At 42.2% G+C, this 27,665-nt stretch overlaps 1 protein-coding gene across 2 annotated transcripts; it reads left to right on the forward strand.

Annotated features, from left to right (window-relative positions):
* The first annotated feature begins 4,991 nt into the window (after nucleotides 1-4,991).
* On the forward strand, nucleotides 4,992-27,385 carry HUS1 (HUS1 checkpoint clamp component). Of its 2 annotated transcripts, XR_008503738.2 has the most exons (9): nucleotides 5,021-5,226; nucleotides 5,879-6,006; nucleotides 6,101-6,277; nucleotides 7,867-7,974; nucleotides 9,026-9,100; nucleotides 15,354-15,453; nucleotides 16,752-16,871; nucleotides 19,224-19,382; nucleotides 20,048-27,385. XR_008503738.2 is itself a non-coding variant. In XM_054495770.2 (8 exons), the coding sequence occupies exons 1-8, from the start codon at nucleotides 5,175-5,177 to the stop codon at nucleotides 19,304-19,306; spliced, it is 843 nt and encodes a 280-aa protein (XP_054351745.1). In that variant the 5' UTR covers nucleotides 4,992-5,174; the 3' UTR covers nucleotides 19,307-27,385. The 2 variants fall into 2 exon arrangements, 1 of the variants encoding a protein (XP_054351745.1); XM_054495770.2 differs by having other exon boundaries at nucleotides 4,992-5,226; nucleotides 19,224-27,385.
* The last annotated feature ends 280 nt before the right edge of the window (nucleotides 27,386-27,665 follow it).

Consider the following 27,665-nt stretch of genomic DNA (forward strand, 5'->3'; position numbering starts at 1 on the left):
CATATTTCTCACTTTACAATATGACAAACTCCCAGTATGGTAAAATATATACAAGTAGGTAATAAAACCATAAAAATATTAACAAGGAAACTTGGGATAATTCCTGTATGGTATCGAATAGACGAAGGTCTTTCTAAATATGACTCAAAATTTAGAAGCCACAAAAGAAAAAAAATTCTACTATATAAAAATCAAGAACCTCTGCATGGCCAACAAAACTTAAAATGGAAAAAATATTCACAATTGACATTATAAGGACCAATCTTTCCAATATATACACAGTCCCAAGAAAGCAATTATAATATCAATAACCCAATAGAAAAATGGCCAGTAAACAGATCATCTAGAGACGCATATGAAAGATATTCAAGCTTATTTACTTAAGAAAAATGGCAAAAATTATACTGTACCATGTTTCACTGATGAAATTAGAAAGATTCAAAAGTTTGATAATGTTTTATTCCAAGGCTTTGGGGAAACAGGATCTCTCACACGTTGCTGGAAGAAATGCAAATAGGTATAACATTTACGGAGGGAACTTGGCCTATCTATAAAAATTGAGATGAATATATCCTTTGACTGAAAAACTTACCATGTGCAAAATGCCATATATAAAATGTTATTCATCAGCAATATTTCCCAGGAGGAAATAAGGGGGTGCAGAAGGGTAGGGATGAACCTCTCCCTCCTTTGCCGCTTTAGCTTTAGGTGGTAAATAAACATGCTCTGTAACCTCTTCTGTTACTTCGCTTTACTCTCCTTCCTTTTCCACTATAAAGCATTCCTACTTCTCTGCCTGCATTTGAGTCTCTGCCGAAATGCAAGTGATGATGGCTGACTCTGAATAAATAGGCTTTGCCTGTTCCATTTGGTTGGTCTTCATTTATTTCCACACTATCAATTGTTTTCCTGAAGGTCAAGTGTAAATAGAGCTGGTCCAGTCAGCAGGAGCATGTGGGTCACTGGACACTCAGCAATCCAGTGATGCAGATTCTCATCAAGAGTGTGAGGTAGGGCATGCCATGGCCAACATTGCCAATTCTATCTGTCACCATCTTTAAAATGGGAATAATAGGCCGAGCATGGTGGCTCACACCTGTAATCCCAGCACTTTGGGAGGCTGAAGCAGGCAGCTCACCTGATGTCATGAGTTTGAGACCGGCCTGGCCAACATAGTGAAACCCCATCTCTACTAAAAATACAAAAAATGGTCTTGGGTGTGGTGGCAGGTGCCTGTAATCCCAGCTACTCGGGAGGCTGAGGCAAGAGAATCGCTTGAACCCAGGACTCGGAGGTTGCAGTGAGCCAAGATTGCACCATTGCACTCCAGCTTGGGCGACAAGAGCAAGACTCTATCTAAAATAAAATAAAATAAAATGGGAATAATCATACTTATTTTACGTGTGTTTATATTATCTAAGTGGTGATATCAGTGCAGCGTGCTATAAAATGAGAGCTATTTATCTCACCCTACTGATCAATAATATTTAAATAGTGCTTTAAAGGCATCCAATAAATGTTGATCACCCTCCTCTTGAGTGGGGGCTGGTCCCCTTCCTTAATCCCCATCACTCACCACCATGCCTGACACTTCTCATGTGCTCCACAAATGTTCATTTAGAAAAGTATCTATGGAATTTATTGAAGAATTTTTTTGACACCTAAAAGAGGAGAAGAGTCTTTGAAGAGCTGCTTAAGCAAAAACCCATCTCTTAGAACAAGTACAATTCTCAAAAGACATTCATTCATGCCACCTGTAGGGTATGCTTTCCTTCATTTTACAGTTTTCTCATGTTAAAAAAAGACGACAAATACTGCCTTTCAAATTTGATGCGTAACATCTGAGCTAGTCACGTTGTTTCCCTTGGGTAATTTTTCCAACATTAACTGCTAATAACAGGGCTGCAAATTGCTGTCTCTTCCCCCAGGGACTAGAGAAGATGAGTAAGTACCTGAAAGAGACTGGCCAAATACTTACCTAGACAGAGTTTACCATCTGCAGCTGTAGAGAGGTTATTTCCCTTACTTCCAACTATATGCATCCTGAATGACATTTTATTTGCACCACTGTTTATTTCAGTTTCTAAGACAAGATTAAGGCATTTACCTCCCCACTAAACAAACTTAACGAACAGCGTCAACACTGTTTCCCAAATCATTGTGTGACTGAATTACTAATCACTGATATTTGGCAGTTCTTAAGTCAGAAGGCAATTTACTGTAGCTAGACGAGAACATGAATATACATTGCATTAGAAAACTCAGTGGTACATGGGGTTTCTAGAAATCTCTAGAGATCACATTCCTTCCCTCAAAATCATTTGGAAAGTAGAGAAGTAGTGTCAATATATTTAATTGTCAATTCTGAAGTTAATGAATTAATTTGCTAAACCTGTTTAAGAAAATTGCAAGAGCACATAAAAGATTCCTTTCTTCTTCCAAGAAAAGATAATTGCAGCTTTATTTTCTGTTTCTTGAGTCAAATTCGTATATTATTTGGGCTTTTGTCCATGCAGAATGTATCATATCACATCTTCTTAGGAAGTTTAAAAAATTGCTTTATCAGTTTTTATGGCATAAAATTAAGCAATTTACAGTAAAGATCAAGATGTTACAAAACATTCTTTACAAAGTTTATTTAGATACATTCTTTAATTATATTCATTTATCTATTAGCAGCCACTTTATTTAATGTGATGCTCAATTCTTCAAAACTCATTCATGAGGAAATTTAAAAACATGGTTTTTCCTGAAGATCATATGGGGCAAATAAGAAATGTTGGCATGGCCGGGCGCGGTGGCTCACGCTTGTAATCCCAGCACTTTGGGAAGCCGAGGCGGGCGGATCACGAGGTCAGGAGATCGAGACCACGGTGAAACCCCATCTCTACTAAAAATACAAAAAATTAATTAGCCAGGCCGGGCGTGGTGGCAGGCGCCTGTAGTCCCAGCTACTCGGAGAGGCTGAGGCAGGAGATTGGCGTGAATCCGGGAGGCGGAGCTTGCAGTGAGCCGAGATCGCGCCACTGCACTCCAGCCTGGGCGACAGAGTTATGCCAAAAAAATGTTGGCATAACTTTTTTTTTTTTTTTTGAGACAGAATCTCGCTCTGTCGCCCAGGCTGGAGTGCAGTGGCAGACCTCGGTTCACTGAAATCTCCGCCTCCTGGGTTCAAGTGATTCTCCTGCTTCAGATTCCTGAGTAGTTGGGATTACAGGCACAAGCTATCACGCCGGGCTAATTTTTGTATTTTTAGTAGAGACGGGGTTTCATCATGTTGGCCAGGCTGATCTCAGACTCCTGACCTCGGATGATCCACCCGCCTCGGCCTCCCAGAATGCTGGGATTACAGGAGAGAGCCACCCTGCCCTGCCTGTTGGCATAACTTTGAAAGTGATCTATTAAGTTTGGTTTGGCAAACACTCGCATATGACAATGAAGATTAGAATTTTGCTTCATGTTATGGTCTTAAAATAGGCAAAAACTGCAATTTTTGTATTTTGCACCTTTTTATTATTATACTTTAAGTTCTAGGGTACATGTGCACAACGTGCAGGTTTGTTACATAGGTATACATGTGCCATGTTGGTTTGCTGCACCCATCAACTCATCATTTACATTAGGTATTTCTCCTAAGGCTATCCCTCCCCCAGGCCTCCACCCCCCAACAGGCCCCAGTGTGTGATATTCCCCTCCCTGTGTTCATGTGTTCTCATTGTTCAACTCCCACTTATGAGTGAGAAAATGCGGTGTTTGTTTTTCTGTCCTTGTGATATTTTGCTGAGAATGATGGTTTCCAGCTTCATCCATGTCCCTGCAAAGGACATGAACTCATCCTTTTTTATGGCTGCATAGTATTCCATGGTGTATATGTGCCACATTTTCCTTATCCAGTCTATTATTGAGGGACATTTGGGATGGTTCCAAGTCTTTGCTACTGTGAATAGTGCCACAGTAAACATATGTGTGCACGTGTCTTTGAAAATAATCTGGGCCTGGTGCGGTGGCTCATGCCTATAATCCCAGCACTTTGGGAGGCCGAGGTGGGCAGATCACCTGAGGTCAGGAGTTCGAGACCAGCCTGGCCAACATGGTGAAACCCTGTCTCTACTAATAATACAAAAATTAGCAGGGCATGGTAGCTTGTGCCTGTAATCCCAACTACTCGGGAAGCTGAGGCAGGAGAATCCCTTGAACTCGGGAGGTGGAGGTTGCAGTGGGCCAAGATCATGCCACTGCACTCCAGCCAGGGTGGCAGAGCCAGACTCCGTCTCAAAATCATCATCATCATCTGCATTATCGTTATCTTGATTCTATATGTCAAGTTAAAGACAAGGTTCTAGTCTCCTATTTGCAAAGGACATTAAAAATAACAATTGTTAACACAGATAATCTTTAGTCTTTGAAAAACCAAATTAGATACAATTGTTGCTTCATTTCCCCCTTTAAAATTTCTTTCCTTTTAAAAAAATCCTAATGACATTATTTATGCTAATAAGAATTTTATCGGATGTAATAAAGTTCGTCTTGAGGCAAACTGCAGAATTATCACTTAACGTCAGTGTTCTTTAAGCATCCCGTCTTTACCAACTAGCCAGTAATATGTTCAATTTTTTTAGAAGTCATTTGACACAATTTTCAGAACCTTAATCAACCAAGATGCTTCAATACCAAAGTACCAGTACCGTCATCTGAGGCTGGAGGGTTTAAAGCTGCTCTACCTTAGGTATATTTAAGATAATATTGTTTAACCTTTATAAACGATTAATTTTATTTGGATATTTTAAAATAACACTTGAAATAGGTGTCACAAAATTCTTTCAAAACGTGAATTCTCAGAACCACCTCCCCAAATCTGGGGCTTGAAGCCTCCGCCTCACTAAAAGTAGATCCCACCATTACCCGGCAGCGCGGAGGCATACCCGAAGACTGGGACCCCACCTTCCCCCGGGCGCGACCTGCGATCCTTGACCCGTGACCCCACCTCCTCTGGGGCGTGACCCCTGGCCCCACCTCCTCCGGGGCGTGGCCCGGAGGCAACCCTGGTAAGAGCCGCGTAGCCGGAGCCCGGCGGAACTAGTGTTCGCGCCGCCGTGTTTCCGGGCGGGGACACTCAGGGGGCGACGCTTGTCTGTTACCCACAGAGGCCTCCCGCGGCTGCGCCAGGCGCGGCCATGAAGTTTCGGGCCAAGATCGTGGACGGGGCCTGTCTGAACCACTTCACACGTGAGCAGGGAGGCCGGAGGGGAGGGAGGGAGGAACGGAAGGAAGCAGTGAGTGCGCGGTGGGGACCGCGCAGGAGGATCAGAACGGGGATGGGCGCCGGAAGGGGCCGCGGGAGGATGGGGCCGGGATGGGGGTGCTGGTGTAGGCCGCGGGAGGATGGGGCCGGGAGGGCGCGGGGCGGGTTGGAGGGCACTTGTTGGGGATGAAGGCGGCTTTCAAGGGACGTTTCTGAAACTTGATTCCGATCACGTGGCTTTAAAAAAAAGCGGCTACTGCTCCCATAGACGGCTTTATCAGGCATTGACATTCCTTCAAGGCCCCATTCGTCGCTCCACCCTGACAGTGCCTAACCTTGCATTTAACTGTGTATTGCAGTACCCAGTAGTCAATAAATCCATGTTGAATGAATGAATGACTGGTGGGTGCCTGTTTTCTTATTTGAACACTGATGATGTGTGCTGTACATCTCCCCTAGTTTGTTGGGAGAATTGCGTGACATCAGGGGTATTAAAGTACTTTCCAGTGTGATACCAACGTTAAGTGGTTATTTTTCCACCGAGAAGTTGATGAACAAGAAATTCTGCAAAATAAGTTGGTCTCTAGGATACATGATGTGCATTTTAGTAACTCCTTATTTTAACCCCTGCTTTAGGAATCAGTAACATGATAGCCAAGCTTGCCAAAACCTGCACCCTCCGCATCAGCCCTGATAAGCTTAACTTCATCCTTTGTGACAAGCTGGCTAATGGAGGGGTGAGCATGTGGTGTGAGCTGGAACAGGTGAGCAAAAGCTTCTGAGAGGCCTGCACACTCTGCAGATTGTCACTGGAAAGATCACAAATACCCTCCCTCATCCCCAATTTTTTTCCCTTAGGAGAACTTCTTCAACGAATTTCAAATGGAGGGTGTCTCTGCAGAAAACAATGAGATTTATTTAGAGCTAACATCGGAAAACTTATCTCGAGCCTTGAAGACTGCCCAGAATGCCAGGGCTTTGAAAATCAAACTGACTAATAAACACTTTCCCTGCCTCACGGTCTCCGTGGAGCTGGTGAGTAGGAGAGTCAGGGTTTCTGACACAGAAGTCTTGGCCTCGAAGGAATAGACATAGTTAGCCCAGCCTTTTTAACAATAAATATTGTTGAAAGCTGTTTGGTTTATTTAAATTTAAAGATCTGGTCCATAACTATATTTTGCATTAGAGTTAGTTCCTCCTCATTTTAAAATTATGTTGTTATCCTATGCATTCAGCTAGAATGCTGCTTTTTCCAAGCTGTAAAACTTCCAGCCTCTCTGTTTCTTGTAGTGGTATTGTCACCTTGTCTAGAAATCATGGTTTCTATCCATTTTCACCTTTAACATGTTTTCTCCCCACTCCCACCCTGCCTCATCTGCTGTAATAACCTTTAAATGGCCCCTCATTCTTCAGTGTACGTATGTTTTATATGCTACTGCCAGATGAATTTAGTGCACAGCTGTCCTCCAAACACACAAATACACAAACTCATGTGCACACATACAAGCCAGAGTTGCCCCCCTTCCTACTCATAGAATGAGGTTCGTATTTCCTTTTTTTTTTTTGAGACTGAGTTTCTCTATCACCCAGGCTGGAGTGCAGTGGCGCGATCTGGGCTCACTGCAACCTCCATCTCCCGGGTTCAAGCGATTCTTATGCCTCAGCCTCCTGAGTAGCTGGGATTATAGGTGTCCGCCACCACACCCAGCTAATTTTTGTATTTTTTTAGTAGAGTCGGGGTATCACCATATTGGCCAGGCTGGTCTCGAACTCCTGGCGTCAAGTGATCCACCTACCTCAGCCTCCCAAAGTGCTGCGATTGTAGGCATGAACCACCGCGCCCGGCCCAGCTTTCTTCATAACTCTCAACTCTTTGCAGTCAGGCAGTTCTCAGAGCTAATTAGGGCATTTCATGTCACAGTATAAGTTTGGTATGTTTTTTCTATTGCTTAAGGAAAAGCAAGATAGTAACGTATAATACTTTTTGTCCGAAAGTGCAAGATATTTTGGTCTGTGAGTCTCATAGGAGCCCCTAGAAATAAATACAGTTTGCCTTTTAACTGTTTAGAAACTGCAGCACTCTGAGTGTCCTATGCCCAAAGAATGGCCTTCTCTTGGTTGCCTCAACATAGCAGGCTTGCTTCTTTCTGCCTCACGGCTTTACATGTGCTGTTTCCCCAGTCTGAAACCCTGTCCCCTTGTTCTTGTCTTCCCATGGCTGCTGCTTCTCCTGCTTTTGGTGGTATCTGAAATGTCACCTCCTCAGTCTAAGGAAACTCCCCCACACTCACCCTGGTCACTGTGGTGTGCTTTCTCACGGCTCTAATGAGCATTTCATACAATTTCATTTGTTTGCATTTTTATTGATCTGTTTGTTCCACTGGAACACTAAGGACCTTTTTGTCTTATTCACCATGCTTCCCAGTTCCTGGAAGCACCCAGAGTCTGTTCCATAAATATTGGCACCATCAATATTGGTCGAATGGCTTTTGAGTGAATAAATTGACAGCATTCCACTTAGATTTGGTATTTCAACTTTTTTGTCCCGGGTCTTTGGGTTTGTTTTGTTGTTGCTTAATATTAACAACATAAAAACATTTTTAAATTAATTCTTTTCTTGGCAGTTATCTATGTCAAGCAGTAGCCGCATTGTGACACATGACATCCCCATAAAGGTGATTCCTAGGAAATTGTGGAAGGACTTACAAGAACCGGTGGTCCCAGATCCTGATGTAGGTGATGCCTGCAGTCCTGTTGTACACCCCACATTAAATGGCATGACTTGAATTCTCTAATTTTAGTTGTAGTCTTGGAGTATGTTTTATTTTTAAAGGATACTTAACGAAAACATTAGAATATTTGCCTTTTGTTATTTACATAAAGCATCTTAAAAATGTTGCATATGATAGAAATGTCATGCCATCCTGTGTGTAGAAAATGTCTCGCTCAGTAACATCACTTAAAACAAAACACAACTGAAATGATACTTTGGAGGACAATTAGTATTTATTAGTATTCTTGGCCTTAGACACCAATTTGGGTTTCACAGGACTTGATCTTTTCCTCAGCCGGTCAGGAGCGATATCTGGATGTGCAAGAAAGCCAAGAAGAGAGGAATTTCATGGCTTAGGGCTAACATGGGCTAACAGTCATGCTGATGGTTAACCCTGGAGCCCCTGAAAGTAAAGATGATGCCAAAGGGCCCATTTCCTCTTGCTCACAATTTATTTGAGAAGAAAGTACAGAAATATGCTGGGTAAAATAATTACTTGACTTTTACTAGACGGCACCTACACTGATTTTGAAAAAGCCTGTGTTTTATAGAGCACTCTTGGTAACAGTCTCAGGTGTGATGCAGTGACTGTCTGCCATGTTTTTGCACAGAGCATGGAAAAGGCCCCTGAATCATAGGTGTAAATGTCCCTTAGAGGAGGGCCTCCTGCTGATTGCCTGAGTTTTATTCCCCCTGGACCAGTATAGGGTCATCTCAGCTGAAGTGCCCTATTCCTTCTTGAGCCAAAAGAATGCCCACAGGGACATGGTTGCTGAGGTAACCAGAGGCAGGCATTCCATTCTTTAATTTTGCTTGAGCATCCTTGAGTTAGTGAAATAGAATTGGTTTTCTTTTTATATTTTTAAAAGAACTTTATTCAGAAAATTGTAAAATAGTATCCCATAGTTTTTGAGCATGCATGTGTTCTAGAGTTAGTTATGGGGCCCTTGTCATTACTAGAGTATATTAATATTTTTAATACTTGTGCTTTTTTCTCATTGGTTTTGTAGGTTAGTATTTATTTACCAGTCTTGAAGACTATGAAGAGTGTTGTGGAAAAAATGAAAAACATCAGCAATCACCTTGTAAGTCACAACTTCTTTAGAAAAGAACTCTGAAGTATTTGGTGAGGTGGCGTGGGTTCTCCAGCTCACCCTGCGGCAGTCCATGCAGGTGGACACCTCCTAACCGAGTTCCCGCTCATGAGGACCTGGCCTGGTGCTGAGAACCTGCAGATTGCTAGTTGGATTTAGAAACCTAGTCCAATAGTTTTCAACTCTAATTCACTGAGGAAAGCTTTTATATTTGCCTTTAATCTGCCTGTTTTTCCTCTTATATTTTGGATGAAACATTGTATCTTTTTTTTTTTTTTGAGATGGAGTCTCACTCTGTTGCCCAGGCTGGAGTGCAATGGTGCCATCCCAGCTCACTGTAAGCTCCGCCTCCTGGGTTCATGCCATTCTCCCACCTCATCCTCCCGAGTAGCTGGGACTACAGGCACCTGCCACCATGCCTGGCTAATTTTTTGTTTTTGTATTTTTAGTAGAGATGGGGTTTCACCGTGTTAGCCAGGATGGTCTCGATCACCTGACCTCGTGGTCCGCCCACCTAGGCCTCCCAAAGTACTGGGATTACAGGCGTGAGCCATGGCGCCCGGCTGGAACATTGTATCTTTTACCTGCTAACGTGCCCATATTTTTCTGTGAGTCACTGATATGACTGACAGTGAGTTTGGAGTTTCCTGTCTGTATGGCAAGTGTCTTTCAGTGAGCCAGGGACAAAGATATGCCACACCATAGCAGCCTTTATTCCAAGCACACCTCACACCAAGCTAGGGGGCACTTTTATATTTCTGTTTATTTTCTGTTTATTTTGTGAAAGTCTCCTATGGGCACATGGCTCGAAATGTTACAGTGTGTGACATTGGTGGGAAATGTGTAGATTATCCTCATTCATACCTGGGATTATTGTGAATTCTTCCTTCACTCACTGCCCCTCCCTCCGCCCCCTGCTCCCTCCTTTCCCTCTCCAAGAAACACCCTTGGTTATGTCCCTGAATCTTCTAAAAACCACTGTCCACCTGATGAAGCATAAACTTTTGATCTTCACAGTGTACCAGGCCACCTTTGTAGCCACATCTCTGTTGTATTGCCACACCCTCCCTGCAGAACCAGGCTGGGTTCTGGTACTCCCCCACAATGCCTCTTCTTTTTTGTTCAGTTTCTTTGCCATTTTGCACATGGCTTCTTCTCTCCATCTCCCTGGAAGGCACTTAGCCATTCTCATGCTTCATCACAGACCTTTCCCCATCACCCCTCTGGAAGCTCCTCCTCCGTGGAGCTGAGCTGTCCAGTGTACATGGTAAGTCACCTGCTAAGATCTCTGAAGGTCTCATGAACCACCAGCTTCTTGATAAGGGAAACCCCATCTTAATCATCTTTGTGTCCCAGCTGCCCAGTGTGGGATTGCCACTCAGTAGGCAGCAATAAGTGTTGCATGGATCTGGAACAAAATTTAGCTTAAAGAAGTCTTTGAAATCACAAAAGTATTTTGAAGCCTAGAAAATGTACATTGGACTGGTTTTTTCTAGAGTTCTACTCACTAAGAGCAATGCTGTCATTGGACCTGTGTAACTCAAAGCTTTTCCATCATAACTTAATCTATAAAATCTGTTCTCCTTGAAGCAGTGTGCACTGTGCTGACATTGGTGTCACCTGTGACTGCAGTGATGTTGATCCAGTTACCAGGCTGGCTTCATCTGGGGATACCCTGGGGACTTCCAGAGAAATTCAGAGAGGCCCAGGAGAGAAAAGACAGGGCCGTTAATTGAAGGATGGCATTTGTTTGTTCTTTCTGTTCAATGAAAATGAGTTAGCAAGGTAGAGAGGTAGAAGGGTAGCTTAGAATCATTAGAGGTGTTTTATTTTCTCTTTTTTTGGAGTTTAAAAAAACAGAAATGTTGTGGAGAGGCTACTACAATCTGGAATTACTAAATGGAAAGTTATCAAGTTACTGTAGCAAAGTACATAATGAGGTCTTCCTGGGTATCCAGAATTCTGTATCTGAATATTACAGTCAGTAGAATTAAGGAAAATGGGTAGACTCAACACACTAAAAATGCCCACCTTCCCATTAGAGATGCCCAGTCACTTCCTTTCATTAAATGCGAGGTGTGACTGACGGGGTGGGTTGTATGTGACTCATGCAGGAGCAGAAAAAGAAGCAAGAACTGGAGGGAATCAACATCATGTTCTAAGACATTGCTTGTAAGTTCTACCATGCGTGTGAATCCCCTGGAATCTGGTTAAAGTGCAGGTTCTGATTTGGGAGGTCTGAGCTGGAGCCTGAGGCTCTGTTTCTGACCAGCTTCTGGGGGATGTCAATGCTGCCTGCCTTCAGACCACATCATGTAGCAGTACTTTGTGATGTGTGCCTGTATTACTTCATTTTCACACTGCTATAAAGATATTACCTGAGACCAGGTAATTTATAAACAAAAGAGGTTTAATTGACTCACAGTTCTGTATAGCTGAGGAGGCCTCAGGAAACTTACAGTCATGACAGAAGGCAAAGGTGAAGCAAGGCACGTCTTACATGGCAGCTGGAGAGAGAATAACACAGGAAAAACTGCCATTTTTAAAACCATCAGATCTCATGAGAACTCCTTCACTATCATGAGAACAGCATGGGAAAAGCTCCCCCAATGATCCAGTTACCTACCACTAGGCCCCTTCTCAGCACTTGGGGATTACAATTGGAGATGAGATTTGGGTGGGGGTGCTGAGCTAAAACAAACCATATCAGTGCCATACTATATTGTACTTCAAATGTTATCTGAGAAACGGCTTTGCAGGGTCACCTAATGATAGAAGCCAGAGGGTCTACGTTTAGGAGTCATGATGTGGAAGAGGGGAGTCATTGGAGCCACACGCCTGGGTTCAGCTCCAGGCTGCGCTGTGCAGTGAGTACCCTAGTGCTGGGTTCTACCCCAAATGGGGATAACAGTGCAGCTATGACAGGGGCTTTGTCACTTTTTATAAATTTAGAGATAATTTTTACTAGGTGCCCAGTATAGTCAGCATTCCATAAACAGTAGGTGACTATTTTAAGGAAATCATTGAAAGATCTTACCCTGATACTTAAGAAATCAAGTGTGTTGTTGTGCGTAATATTCCAAATAACTGAATCATAAAATAGACATGAGTGACCAGTGTTCAGAGAATTAGTTGTTTGTTAGTTTCTTCAGTAAGTATTGACTTAAGGCCACCATGTGCTAGGCACCAGGTGTTAATGGTTAGGAGGGAGTTGGAATCTGATGTTCTGTTACTGAGATTTTTAGGAATTCGAAGAAAACGCAAGAGAACATTTAAGCCTGAAGTGCATCTAGGACCATTGCAAGTTGCATTTTTTAATAAGTATTTATTTATTTATATCTAAAACCATTGCTTTTCAAAACAATGGGAATTTACAGATCTTGGGTGTGTGGTTGTTTGGAACAAATGAGCGTAAGTCATGTGTTAGCCTTAGCCCCACTAAGCGGTCTAGCATATTCACAAAGATTGTTTTATATATTTTATTTCAGTCAACTATTCTTCCAGATTGTAGGAAAGCGGGTTAGGAAATATAACAATATATTTTTTGGATTAGTGAAAGAAAAGGGTTGAAAATGAGTATTTCTCATTCAAAGTAGATTATAGTACAGGTAAGTTTGGGGCACTATTTTTCTATTAATGTGAAAAGCTCAGAAATAAGAGCTCACCCAAGTTAGAAAAACTTTGTTTCTGGAATGAAAACTATTCAGAGTTCACCAATTTTAAGGAATAAGAACAAGGAACACTAAATTGTATTCAATAAACATGGACACTGATACAGAGCCGTGCAGACAGGGTGCCTTCTCTGTTTTCTCTGTGGCACTGTGAGGATGGAATGGCCCTAAATAAGACCAGTTGCTAGGTGGCACTTTCGTAGTACTAGATGGCAAAAAGCTGTCTAGCAGACTACACACTGGCTTTCCAGAGACCTCCTAGGCTTTAACATTGGGCAAATATCAACATCAAAAAGAGAAATAACAGGTACTGGTTCTTTTAGGAGGAAGTTTCATTGTAGGTGTGGGAGTGGACCAGGATAGGTTAGCAAAACCTCAAACCACACTGTGGCATATGCTTCATTTCTAGGTTCCATCCAATTAAAAGAACTGATTGGTTGTTGGGGTGGGTAGAGGAGCTTCAAAGGAAAGGAGTCCCTTGTGACCCGTGGAGACAGTCCCAGGGCAGCAAGAGCAGGAGTAGAAGAGGGGTGCCCGATGGTATGTAAGGGGGTGGCAGAAGTCTGGTAGCCTGGGCGTGTGGAGTTTGGCTCAGCCATCCTCAGTCCTGGTAACCCAACAGCAGCCCCAGACCCTTCTGGATTTGGACATTTCATTTTCCAACATGTGAGTTTATTTTCTAAATAAATGGCTATGTTCTCGTGAGATTCTAAAGGCCTTATAGTCATATTAAATAATGTATTTATGACAAATGGTTGATTTTTATAAAAATAAGACACTGATTTCCACATTCTTTTCTCGTTTTCCTCCTTCCTGTTTTGTAATGGTTATATTATGTCTACATCATCAGAGCATAAAATTTTATTACCACACGTTATTCTGTCCTCTTCATTCCTCTTGTTTAGTTTTGGTTCTAAAGGTCAAAATAAGGCTCACACTGTTTATGCTGTAACTTCTCCAATGATTTTTTTGGTTATCAAAAGCCTATTCTCTAGCATATCACTCAAGAAGGACTCACAGGAGTAGGATTTCATTGGTTATCATGTGTTTATAATGTCAGTTTGGCTCACTGCACTGCATTGTCTGCTGGTGTATATTATTGCTATCAAAAAGACTGACTCCATTCTGATTTTGTTTCATAGCTTGGATTTATTCCTTTGAAAGTGGGGACTAAATACCCTGGGGATTTTTCCCATTTTCTTTCAATCCAATTGTCTTGACCATCCGGGGTCAATTTTCCCAGGTGTGTGGTGTGTCCTTTCAATATGTGGGCCAAACTCTTCATTCAGGAAAGTTTGGAGCTGTAGTTCATAGCATTTCTTTTCCAGTGCTTTGTTTTTCTTCTGGGACTCAGAGGGCTTGGGTCTTCTCCACCATCTTTATTATTGTCTGTCAGATCCTTTTTATCTCTTTGTTTCTGTTTGGTAAATTTTATTTTTCTCTTTTCCATCCCAGTTTCTCTTACTATTCTCTCTGTGGTGCCTATTTGCTCTAGTCTTCCTTCTAAACTAGTTTCTGTTTCTGAAATTTTTCCTTAAGTTTCTAATTACTTCCTGTGCTGTCAGCTGTGTTTTATGTGCGTGCTCTCTTGTCATCTCATGTCTGAGCTTCCCTGATTCTGATTTATGTTGTTGTGTCATAGCTTCTATTACTGTTCATTTCTTTCTTTTTTTTTTTTTTTGCGACAGAGCGAGACTCTGTCGCCCAGGCTGGAGTGCAGTGGCGCAGTCTCGGCTCACTGCAAGTTCCGCTTCCCCGGTTCATGCCATTCTCCTGCCTCAGCCTCCCGACACACCCGGCTAATTTTTTGTATTTTTAGTAGAGACGGGGTTTCACCGTGTTAGCCAGGATGGTCTCGATCTCCTGACCTCGTGATCCGCCCGCCTCGGCCTCCCAAAGTGCTGGGATTACAGGTGTGAGCCACCGCGCCCGGCCGGTTTTTCTGGTTCTTTTAGGAGGAAGTTTCATTGTAGGAGTGAAAGTGGACCAAAATAGTTTTCTAATTTAATGACTCTAGAATTCTCTATTCTCTGTAACCACAAAATATTAAAACATGCATCTTCACCACGTCCCCAGGACTTTCTGAGATCTGTCCCTCTTTTTCCTTCATTTAAAGTTTCATTCCCTTTTTTTTTTTTTGCCTAAGGTGCCCATTCTGCTCAGTTGAGGCTCTTACTTCCCATGGTTCCTTCTCAGTGCAGGACTCTCTCCTGCTGTGAGGGAATTCTCATCAGCTCCACCCAGCCCTCCCTAGAGCCCTGCCCTTGTGCTGCTGTAGTCTCCTGGCAAGTCCTCTCGGAGTTCCACCTGTTTTCACATCTTCACTGAGTTCTTCATTCCGGGAGGCAGGCAGGGGGACTTCCCCTTTGAGATTTTTGGGAGATTTCTGAGTTCTTGGCTCTTGGGCCTTATCTTCTCACTTTCGCTGATAGCACGGGGGTCTCAGTGTGCTCTGAGGTGTTTTGAGGTTTTGTAGGGTGTTTTGTCATCTGGTTGTGTGAAAGCTGTTGCCCATGGAGTTTTTTTCCTTTTGTCTTCCTTTTCTAAAACTATGTAAAATACTCAATTTGCAGGTTATTGAAGCAAACCTAGATGGAGAATTGAATTTGAAAATAGAAACTGAATTAGTATGTGTTACAACTCATTTTAAAGATCTTGGAAATCCTCCATTAGGTAAGTTTTCTAGTGGGTTATATTTTGCTTTTGATAAGTTAATTGTTTCAGATAACCTACCTATTGAGGTCTCTTCATGTAAAAAGGTTGAAATTCAGTTGACTTTGTTTCATGCTTGGGTGAAGAACAAAGGAATTGAGATTGGACTACGTATCCCTGTGGTGTAGTGGGGCAGTTAGCCACCAGGGGGAGAAGCTGTGCTACCAAGTAGCTGACAGATCTGTGCAGGGTCTCCATCCTCTGTAGAATTCGGATTAAGTTAAATAACCTCCAAGATGCCTTCCAGCTATTCAACTCCTGTCCTACTCCTAAAGATTTCTATTTCTCACCTGGCATGGATTCAGAAAGGTAGATACATTTGTTCTTATATTCTCCTCCTTCAGTTACTTCCATATGTATGAAATTAGTGTAGCAGATGCAAAACTGTTTCACTTGATCACATTTCTCATCTCATACAAGGTAATAAGGGACGATAGAGTCAGTTCAGCAAGTGGGGAGAGAGGGGACAGTTGGACAGTTTGGTGAGTCATAAGCCAAGAGGGGGTTAGAATCATGGCTGGAAAGTGGCAGCTGCACAGTAGCAGGGGCTTCCTGAGCAGGAAAGCAGGCAAAGGACCAGGGGAGAAACACCTGGGGATGATGAGAAAATCATTTTATGATACATAGGTGTGCCAGAACCAATAAAATCGGCCCTAGTCACATTTAGAATTGTTATTACGAGTCTGCTTGAATATAAACACAGATTTTAGCATAGAGTTGGAAGGAATTTTTACTTTCTAGATAAGAGCATCCTAGTCCAGCAGAGTGAAATCCATACGGTTATGCCTTTGATAATATTGTGTAAAGTGATTCATTCTGATGTCACTCATTTTGTTTCTTTTAATAAACATAAGGTGGGACTTACCTTTGGTACTTTCTCAGAAGTAGAAAGGATGTCTTCTTTTTTTTTTTTAATTTCGCTTTAGAATGACAGGCCTTGTATTAGTTAATGTATATATTTTCACTCTTAAAATACATAGTGAGTACAAATAAATACAATTTTCTTTGATCTAAAGAGGGAGATTGAGTTATATTTCAAGTCCCCTGTAAATAAAGATGCCCTGGAAATTATCATAGTATTTTAAATAGTTAGGACCTAATACTTAATGAATGACAACATTTATAAGTTGCAGTATTTCTTCAGGATGCTAAAATCAGTGCTAAAGTGAATCATTTATTTAAGTAAAATGCATTGAGTATCTCCAGGTTTCCTGTTACATGGGAGGATGTTGTGTTTAAACGCATTCCTATCATTTTAGCCTCTGAAAGCACCCATCAAGACAGAAACGTGGAACACATGGCTGAAGTGCACATAGATATTAGGAAGCTCCTACAGTTTCTTGCTGGACAACAAGTAAATCCCACAAAGGCCTTATGCAGTGAGTGTGCTTCTCTGTTTTGTTTTTCATATTCTTTCATATTCTAAATACTGCAGTCAAGTCTAGTCTGATTTTGCATATAGTCTCATAAATCCAAAAAAAAAAAAAAAGCTCAATTATGTGGACTTTAGCTTCCTAGAACAGTGGGGTTTTTTTAATTTTCCTAGATTTAGAAGTACCTAAGGTGGCAGCAGAGAAACAACCCCTGGGCACTCTGTTAGGGCCTGAAACCTGCAGCCACACTGGTTGGTAGGTGGGTTGTGTGCTGCCTCAGTTGGCCAGTACACCTGGAGATGCCATCGGGAGAATGAGTGCAGATCATCCCACCTTCTCCATGGTCATCTAATTTGACCTACTCGGAGTGCCAGACACGGTTTGGCTTGAATTTAAGTTTTCTCTTGTGATGCCTTGTTTCCTTTCTGTGGCTACGCTGGCCTGCATTCGCTGCCCCATATCTGTCCCTTGGCTGCTGGTTGTTAACAGTTGCCTCTTGATTCTGGCTGGGCCCCATCTTGTGAGGTCACACACCTGCTCCAGCGCTCTTCATCTACTGACCACACATGAGAAAGGCATTACCTGCCAAGAGCTTTTCAAGGCATTTTTGTCAACTTACTGCTGAAATCACAGCAACCTAAAAGCGACTGCATCCTGGATTTGAAGTTCCACGTTTTGTAGAATAGCTCCCAGGCGGAGCTGAGAGGGAGGTTGGGCCAACACTGCACCTCATCCCCTTCGGATCTGCAGTGGAATGTAGAGAAGGAACAGAAGATTCTAGGTGGCAATGTCAACGACCAGCCCTTTTGAATGAGAGACATGAAGAGAATCAGAAGAGACCATGGGAGAGGCGATGGGTGTTTGGGAACTGGGGAAGGTGTCACACAGTTGGAGTGATCTGCACAGAAGGAGATACCACCAGAGAAGCAGCTCTGAGGGTAGAGATGGAGAAGCTAGACTAGGGCAGATCATGGGGAGTTTTGGGGTGAGGTACCTGTGCTGCATTTTAAGGAACTCTGACATGGACGATGTCATATTTCTAGGGCTGAGCATAGTGGGAGCTGTGTGGCAGTGCAGGGTCCTTAAAGGTGCTTCTGAGAACGTTGATGTGCATGGAGATGGCCTGAAGGTCATGTAAAGGGACTCCTTATTCATAGTTTGGGCTGGGCTTCATGGCTGCACTTCTCCCAAGCTCCTGTACAATGCCCAGATCCTTGGTCCTGACAAGCACAGTGTGAATGGTGAGAGGGTGAAATACCCCTCCTGTCTGCACAGTGTGGAAACACAGGGTGTGGCGGGCCCCTGTGCTGCACAACATCAGTCTTTGAACTTGGTATTTTGGGGACCTTCTGAATCCAAGGCTGATGAGGAACACAGAAGAGTTCTTATCAAAGGTGGTTGTCTTCCCAACATTCACTTTGGTGTCCCCCCATGTAGCAGAGAAAGGAGGACCAGCAAATTGTGATGTAGCAAAAGTTTTTTTTAAGAAACCCTAGGTTGAACTTCTCATACCTTCTTAACTTCACAAAGCCCCTTTTCTGTCTCTGTTAGTCTCCTTCAGGTGTCAGCTCAGTTGTCCCCTCCTCTAGCTAGGTCCTGCCACCCTCAGTCTCTGCCTCTCCTGTGCGCTTGTACCACCTCTCCTAAAGAATGTTTGTCTTCCTGCTTGTCCTTTCTGGTCCTTTCCCCAACCTCCCATCTCCTGGGATTGGCCTCTCTGCAGCCTGCTCACACATGGTTTCTTGTCACTCACTCATATCTGCTGGAGAGCTTTCCTCGGCTGCTGTGCTGCAGCTCCCCGAGCTCTCGGTGGTTGTCACACTGTGTGCTCCTGCCCACCCTCATGTGCTCTTTACTTCCCTGCTTGGTTGCATGCCTGATGCCTTGGATTTTAGCCATTACCCATCGCCCTCATGGGATTGGCAGGACTGTTGAGATGCAGGGATCCATCCCATGTAGCAGTGTGTGACACAGCCTGCCCCAGGTGTTAGGGGATCCTGGCTCTTGGCTCTTCTCAGCACAGTTCCTCCACTCACTGGTGAGGAGCTGCTCTTCCCTGCAGAAGGATGCTCATGTGGGTGAATGTGGTTTGCCAGGAAGCCAGCCTGCTGGGTGTTTTGCCAAGGGCTTGGGCCGCTTCACTCTTCCTCTCCTCGCACAGGGAGCCGCCAGGGTTGGGGCCGTGATGCAGCCTCAGCTGTGGCAGTGAGAGTGAGAGACTGTGGTCTCTGCAGCTGCCTCAGGGAAGACAGATGCCTACAACAGGAGGTGCAGGCTGGGAAGGCTGTTCTGAAAAAGTAGAGATCAAAATGTGTGCACTGCACTAGGTCTCTAAAATCATGGCTTTTCTCTTCCCAGATATTGTGAGTAACAAGATGGTGCATTTTGATCTGCTTCATGAAGACGTCTCCCTTCAGTATTTCATCCCTGCGCTGTCCTAGCACCCTGTTGCTGGAGTTGGCATGCAGAGACTTTGTCAGGATGGGAGAGGCCATAGGCGTTGTGTTCTGATCACTGGTCTGTGTCCTCACAGCACTGCACATCGACACACTGTACTTATTTGTCCCTCTCTAACATTTTAACTAAAAGTTGATTTAACGACACACAGTTGGATAAACATATCACTTCATGTTGCTCATGTCTGTTTTGTTTTGTCTTGTTTTGTTTTATTTTTAAGACACTGAAAAAAAAAGCCAGAATTTATTTATTCAGACTTTAAAGAACAATTTCTCATTGATGTTGTGAAAATCCTTATGTATTTAGACTTGGTGTAGTAGCCAGAATTCGTAAAGCTCTTACCTGGGAGCTTGGTACTTTCCCTCCAGGCAGAGGCTCTAGCTCAGCATGGCCTGTAGCGCACAGTCAGTCTTGCATTTCAGTGTGTTCACCCCACTTGCTCCTGCCCCTTGGAGCCCAGTGTGACACAAAGAACAGCCTCTGTCACCCCGCCGCCACTGCCTTGGTTACTCAGAGCGCTGTGGGGTGTCACAGCTACAGCATTTGGAGTCTCTCTCTTGCTGAGGACTCAAGCCCACCTGAGTCCACTCCCCTCTTGATGTCTAGAGAGCTGGCCCAGGCAACACAGCTCTTAGCTGGGTGCTCCTTCTGCCATTCCAATTAGTTTCTCTCTGGGGCCAGTTTTGGGTTTAGGTTGTAATTCCTTATATTTCTTTCTTCCACAGTGCATCGGATCTGTCGTTCTGGAAAGAAGACCCTTCTATTTAGAGTAGAAACAAATGAAACTTCTAAGGTATCATCAAGTGTGTTAAGTGATGAGACCATATTTCTTTGATGTTTCTGAACATCAAAGCTGATTCAGTTATGGTAGATGTGCTCATTGTCCCTGAAACATACCCGTCATATTTCCTATTATAATTACATCTCATTGTCCTGTGGAGGTGGACATGATAAACATTATCTTTTGTTTTCTTGTTTTGTTTTGTTTGAAACAAGGTCTCACTCTTGTCACCCAGACTGGAGTGCAGTGCCACAATCATGGCTCACCGCCTTGACCTCCTTGGCTCAAGGCATCCCCCCACCTCAGCTTCCTGACTAGCTGAGACTGCTGGTGTGCGCCACCACACGCATCTAATTTTTAATTTTTCATAGAGACAGGGTCTTACTGTGTTGTCCAGGCTGGTCTTGAACTCCTGAGCTCAAGCCACCCGCCCACCTGGGCCTCCCAAAGTGCTGGGATTACAGGCATCAGCCATCACACCCATCCATAAACATTATCTTAAATGTCACATTACAAAACTGAGACCTACTAAGTTGCTTAGGATAAGATGAAATTGGAAGACTAGCTAACATGAAAATTTATATTTTGGCTTTTTCATGTTTTTTGATAAAACCACTGTATTTGAATGATTCTTTTGATGTTTCGGTTTCTTTTTGAGACGGAGTCTCGCTCTGTCGCCAGGCTGGAGTGCCAGTGGCGCGATCTTGGCTCATTGCAACCTTTGCCTCCCAAGTTCAAGCGATTCTCCTGCCTCAGCCTCCTAAGTAGCTGGGACTACAGGCGCATGCCACCATGCCCGGCTAATTTTTGTATTTTTAGTAGAGACGGAGTTTCACTGTGTTGGCCAGGATGTTCTCGATCTCTTGACCTCGTGATCACCCGCCTTGGCCTCTGAAAGTGCTGGGATCACAGGCGTGAGCCACCACGCCTGGCCTATGTTTAATAATGTTGAAATAGGATGGAATATTTTGTTAAATTAACATTTTAAAATTAGAAGACACCGTTTTAATTTTTAAACCCTTCCTCCTCTCATTGTAACGAAATTAATTCCAGCTGCAGTGAGAAAACTTAAAAATCATGATACAAAATGAAACAATATCTGAAAGTAGTTTTATAAAACTGAAATTGCTGTTAAAGAGAATGTGTTAGTAGACTTAACCATTTGCTCTATATGATGTTTATTATCAAATACACATAATTTTGAAGATTTTAATGAATGGCTTAAGATTTTATCTTTGTGTAGAATGTGGCTAAAGAAACCTTAGTTGAGATTCAAGAAGTTGGTGTCTGTTTCTGATTCTTATCACAACTTGCTACTTAGTGTCTACCAAGTCCTCCACCTCTTTGCTCCTCAAAGAGCTGTGAAAAATGATGGCAGGAGCCGGTACAAAACCACAGACTTAGAGAAGGGCACAGTGCTGCTTTTATTGAATGATCTACCAAGGTAAAATTTTGCCGAGTTAAGAAATAGCAATTTCATCCATTTAGGGGATTGAATATAATTTGAAAAATTAACTTATTTCAAGACTAACATCTCAAAGTGTTGAGACCTTTTTTAAAATAGCTTTCTGGATTTTGAGGCATACTTTTACTGGCTGTGATTTATAAGAATTTGTGGTTTGTGGAGTACTGTCCTAAATGCCAGGGTAAAATAAGGCAGTCCCATGCCTTGCCTGCCCTGGGCTCAGGGCCTCACATCCTTTTGGTAGGCACATCTTTTCTCTCCTCCCTTGTTCTGCTCTCCCCCAGCATATACCTCCTAGCCCCAGGCAATTACTTGTCTAATATCTATCTCTATATACTTGCCTATTCTGGTTTTTAGCTTTTTTTTTTTTCCTGAGGGAGACAGGGTCTGGCTCTGTCCCCCAGTCTGGAGTGCAGTGGTACAGTCATGGCTCACTGCAGTCTCAAACTCCTGGGCTTAAGCAGTCCTCCTGCCTCACCCTCCCAAGTAGCTGGAACTACAGGTGTGTGCCACTGCGCCCAGCTAATTTTTATATTGTTTTGTAGAGGTGAGGTTTTGTACGTTGCCCAGGACTCCTGGGCTCAAGCAGTCTGCCTGCCTCAGCCTCCCAAAGTGCTAGGATCACAGCTGTGAGCCACCACACCCAGCAATTCTTTTTATCCAAGAATTTTATCACCTGAGTTTTGAGGTCATTCTGTGCCATATCAGAGACACTTAAGAATTTCCCATTCCAGTTGCTCCTGGCTAGCATCCAAGTGGCCCTGCCGTCGTCCTCCAGCCCTTCCTTGGCCCAGCAGGGAACTGCTTAGCCATCAGGTCTGTAGGCTGAGTTTACAGTGAGGGACTGTGCCTGGTGTGAAGGAGCCCACTCTTGGGGACCTAGAATGTGGCCTCAACAGTAGTCCTGGGGCTGGGGTTCTGGTTCAGCCACTAGGCAAAGGTGTTTAATGACATTCATGTTCTTAGTGTATGTTGCCAATTTAGCAAAGCATCCATCGTTTTGAAGAGATAACAGTTCAGTACTTTTTAAAACAGCTGTATTGAGATATAATTCACATATCACACAATTCAACCATTTAAAATAGACTGTCTAGTGGTTTTTAGTATGTCCTCAGAGTTGTACAACCATCACCACTATCAATTTTAGAACATTTTTATCACCCAATAAAGAAACTTCTTAACCATAAGTAATCATTTTTCATTTTTCTCTCCTCCCTTATTCTGCTCTCCCCCACCATATACCTCCTGGCCCCAGGCAATTACTTGTCTAATATCTGTCTCTATATATTTGCCTATTCTGGTTCTTAGCTCTTTTTTTTTTCTTGGGGGAGACAGGGTCTGGCTCTGTCCCCCAGGCTGGAGTGTAGTAGTACAATCACGGCTCACTGCAGTCTCAAACTCCTGGGCTCAACCAATCCTGCCTCACCCTCTCAAGTAGCTGGAACCACAGGTGTGTGCCAGTGCGCCCGACTAATTTTTGTATTTTTTGTAGAGATGAGGTTTTGCCACATTGCCCAGGCTGGTCTCAAACTCCTGGGCTCAAGAAATCTGCCTGCCTCAGCCTCCCAAAGTGTTAGGACCACAGGCATGAGCCACCACACCCAGCAGTTCTTTTTATCTAACTCTAACTATATATCGTTGACCAGGATCTGCCTTCCCCGCTGCCCCCAAACACTTAAGCATCTGGTAACCACCATTCTACTCTCTCCTATGAGATTTGCTTTTTTAGATTCTAAATATAAGTGAGATCGTGTACTGTCTGTACCCGGCTTATTTCACTTAACATAATATTTTCCAGGGGTTCAACCATGTGGTTGCAAATGACAAGATTTTGTTCTTTTTTATTGCTGAATAGTACTCCATTGTGCATATGTCCATTTTGTTTATCCATTCATCTCTTGATGGTCACTTAGGTTGCTTCCATATCTTGGCTATAGTGAATAATGCCGCAGTGAACGTGGGAGTGCAAGATGCCTTTTTGATGTACTGATTTCATTTCCTTTGGGTAAATACCCAGTAGTGGGATTGCTGGATCATATGCTAGTTCTATTTTTAATATTTTGAAGAACCTCCCTACTGTTTGCCTTAATGGGGATACTAATTTACATTTTCTCCAATAGCATACAAAAGCTTTTTTTTCTCCACATCCTTGCCAACACTTACCTTCTGTCTTTTTTTTTTCCAAGAAAGGCCCAAACAAAACTAATATTTTATCTTTTTGGTAATGGCCACTTTACCTGGTATGAGTTGACTGAGGTGATATTTCATTGTGGTTTTGATTTTCATTTTCTTATTGATTAGTGATGTTGAACATTTTTTCATATACCAATTGGCCATTTGCTTGTCTTTTGAGAAGTCTATTCAGGTCTTTTGACCATTTTTAAATAGGGTTATTTGTTTTCTTACTATTAAGTTGTTTGAGTTCCTTTTATATTTTAGATATTAAACCTTTGTTGGATGTATACTTTGCAAATATAACATTTTCTCCCATTCTATAGGTTGTCTCTTCACTCTATCGGTTGTTTCCTTTGCTGTGCAGAAGCTTTTTAGTTTGATGTAGTTTGATTTGCCGATTGTTTGCTTTTGTTGCCTGTGCTTTTGAAGTCTTGTTCATAAAATTCTTGCCCGTATAAATGTAATGAAGCATTTCCTCTGTGTTTCCTCTAGCAGTTTCGTAGTTTCGGGTCTTACATCTATGTCCTTAATTCATCTTGAGTTGATTTGTGTATATGGTGGGAGATAAGGGTTTAATTTCATTCTTCTGCATATGGATTTTCAGTTTTCCCAGCATCATTTATTGAAAGACTGTCCTTTCTTTTCAATAAATGTGTGTTCTTAGCACCTTTGTTGAATATCAGTTGGCTGTAAATGTGTGGATTTATTCCTGGGTTCTCTGTTCCATTGATCTATCTGTTTTTATACCAGTACCATGCTGTTTTTATAACTTTAGTTTTATGGCATATTTTGAAGTCAGGTATTATGATGCCTCCAGCTTTGTTCTTTTTGCTCAAGATTGCTTTGGCTATTCAAGGTCTTTTGTGGTTACATACGAATTTTAGGATTTTTTTTTCTGTCTCTGTGAAGAATGTCATTGGTATTTTGATAGGAATTGCACTGAATCTGCAGATTGCTTTGGACAGTATGAACATTTAAGAAATAATTCTTTCAATCCATGAACACAGGATAACTTTCCATTTATTTGTGTCTTCAGTTTCTTTCATCAGTGTTTTATAGTTTTCATCCTAGAGATTTTTCACCATGGTTAAGTTTCTTTCTAGATATATATATATATTTTTTATATTGTATTGTAAATGGGATTTTCTTGATTTCTTTTTCATATAGTTCACCATTAATGTATAGAAATGATACTGGTTTATGGCTGTAATCCCAGCACTTTGGGAGGCCAAGGCAGGTGAGTTGCTTGAGCTCGCGAGTTTGCCACCAGCCTGGGCAACATGGCAAAACCCTTTCTCTACAAAAAAATACAAAGTTAGCCAGGTGTGGTGGTCCAAACTACTTGGGAGGCTGAAGTGGGAGGATTGGTTGAGCCCAGGGGGTTGAGGCTGCAGTGAGCTGTGATTGCAACACTGCACTTCAGCGTGGGCAACAGAGTGAGATCTTGTCTCAAAAAAAAGAAATAATACTAGTTTTTGTGTGTGGGTTTTGTATCCTGAAACTTTACTGAATGTTTTTTAGTTCGAACAGTTTTTTTGGTGGAATCTTTAGGATTTTCTATACTTACGATCATGTCATCTGTAAACAGGGACAGTTTAACTTCCTCCTTTCCAATTTGGATGCCTTTTCTTTCTCTTGCCTAATTGCCTAATTACAGCATGTTCCTATTCTGTAAATGTTCAATGAACTAGAGAATGATTCTTGGGTAGTTAATATTGTCAATGTTGATGAACTCTTTTCCTTCTCTGAAAGCAGCTACTTTCTTGGAGGTTTCAATTCTGCATGGCAATTTGCAGCATTTGTAGTGGTACTGCTCCACATTTTACAGCTTTATGAAGAAGGTGTTTACTTTTTTTGGAATTACCTTGAGACATTTCAAACTGTGCAGAAGATAATGATATGCACGAAAGCAAATGTCTTGCAGTTTGCTATAACCACTTATACATCATCTGGCTCTTGAATAGCTTTAAGTCAGCTTTTAAATCTCACTTGAATTTGAGCAAAACCTTCATCTTTATATGTATCTGGACAAATTACTTCAATTGCTTGACAGTAATGACCAATCAATTTATTTAAAATAATATCATTTAGTAGGACAGTGTTTTTCTCTGGTTTGAGCAACAAATTCAACCAGTCCTCTGGGTTGATCATCATCATCATCATTTGGTTATCAGTTCCTGAGTTATTTTTACCAGGGAGTTTTATACTTTTAGATAGCTATTTTGAATTATCTCAGGAATATCATATATCTCTGCCTCTTTAGAGTCAGTCACTGGCACTTTGTCTGTTTGGTGACATCATGTTTCCCTGACTGTTCTTCATCTTTGTAGTTATACATTGATATCTGTGCATTAAATATGTAGGTATTTATAAACAGTCTTTGCAATCTGGCTTTGTCTGTGATTGTCCTTGTACAGTAGGTCTGTCCAGAAGTTGTAAGCATACTGTCTTTTTTGGTCTTTAAGCCCGTGAGCGCTACAGCCCGTGTAGTGCCAAATGGTGCCCTAAGCCCAGGTTCCCTGCAGTCCACTCTGTGATTTGTTTGTTGATTGCTGTGAGCCCCACCCCCATTCTTTGTTTCTAATTTACACCTAGCAGGCTAACCCTGCTGGCACCGCAGTGCTTCCAGTGGGAAAGGACCATAGTGTGCCCCTGTGAAGAGTCTCAGAATGGTGGGGAAGGTGAATGCCCACCTCCCACTCTCTTTTCCCACTGTAGAAACTGTGATTCCAGAGAAATTCTCCCAGTGCGGTGCTATGTGGTCTTGCGGGAGGGGTGTTATGATCAAACAGAACCATTCTCTTTACCCTCTGATCATGGTTTTTCTTGGCTTTGTGGTCCAGTGAGTTGTCACAGCTTCACTCCCAATTTCTGGGATATTCAGGGCAATAATCTTGCCACTGGGTATTTGCTAGTTGAAATTATGTGGTGGGGAGAGAAGCCAGTAACTTTTACTCCTCCGTTTGGCTGATGTCACTCTCGAATTCTGTACTTTCATATGGATTGTAATAGGGAGGGTCTAAAAGGAAGCTTCAGTTTTGGATTTTTAGAGCTTCTTCTAAGTACAATTGTTGAATCAAGAGATAAAAGTGGTATGTTATAACTGGAAATACCCTGAGATTAAAAAGGAGATAAATTAGCCCCACTAGGACAGTGCTATTGGGAATGTGAATTGATATCACTTTCCTGGAGTCTAGTTTAGTATTTATTTTATATGGAATGCCTGAAAAGATGTGTGTCTCCTTTGATTCAATACTTATAGGAATTTACACAAAGGTTATAATCAAAGATTATACAACTGTTATACTGGAAAAACATGAAATATTCTAATTATGAATTAATTGGGGATTGGTTAAATAAACTATGGTTTGATATGCTCTAAAAAATAATGTTACAGAAAAAAGTGTACTGATACGGCAAAATGTATATGACTTATAGTTAAAAAAGCAGGTTAGATGTTGATAGATACAGTATGATAGAAAAAGATCAGGAAGGTATATGCTGACATTTAAATCTGGATATTTATGAGTGTTTTTTATTTCAATCTTTGTACATGCATGTATTTTCTAAAAATTGTATTACTATCTTTGTAATAAAGTAAATTATTTTTAAGGGACTAAATAATAAATATTTGTTACTTGAGTGCCTTATACATTCACTTGGCAATTACAGTTTCCTGAACATTGGACTTCAGACTCTTCACAGCACATCCTTATTTTCATAAATAGAAAATTAAACTTTCTATTTGTCACTTTGATATTATGCCAGGTTTAGAATACTGGAGTCTCGATCAATAAGGTGGCACCACATTGCAGAATCATCTCTTTTTACCATGGGCCCAACATGGATGAGGATCAATCAGTATCTGTAACAGTCTTTGCAGTGAGGTCAGAGTGACCACTTATTAAGTTCTAGGCTAAAA

This window comes from Pongo pygmaeus, chromosome 6 (assembly GCF_028885625.2).
Source record: "Pongo pygmaeus isolate AG05252 chromosome 6, NHGRI_mPonPyg2-v2.0_pri, whole genome shotgun sequence".
NCBI lineage: Eukaryota > Metazoa > Chordata > Mammalia > Primates > Hominidae > Pongo > Pongo pygmaeus.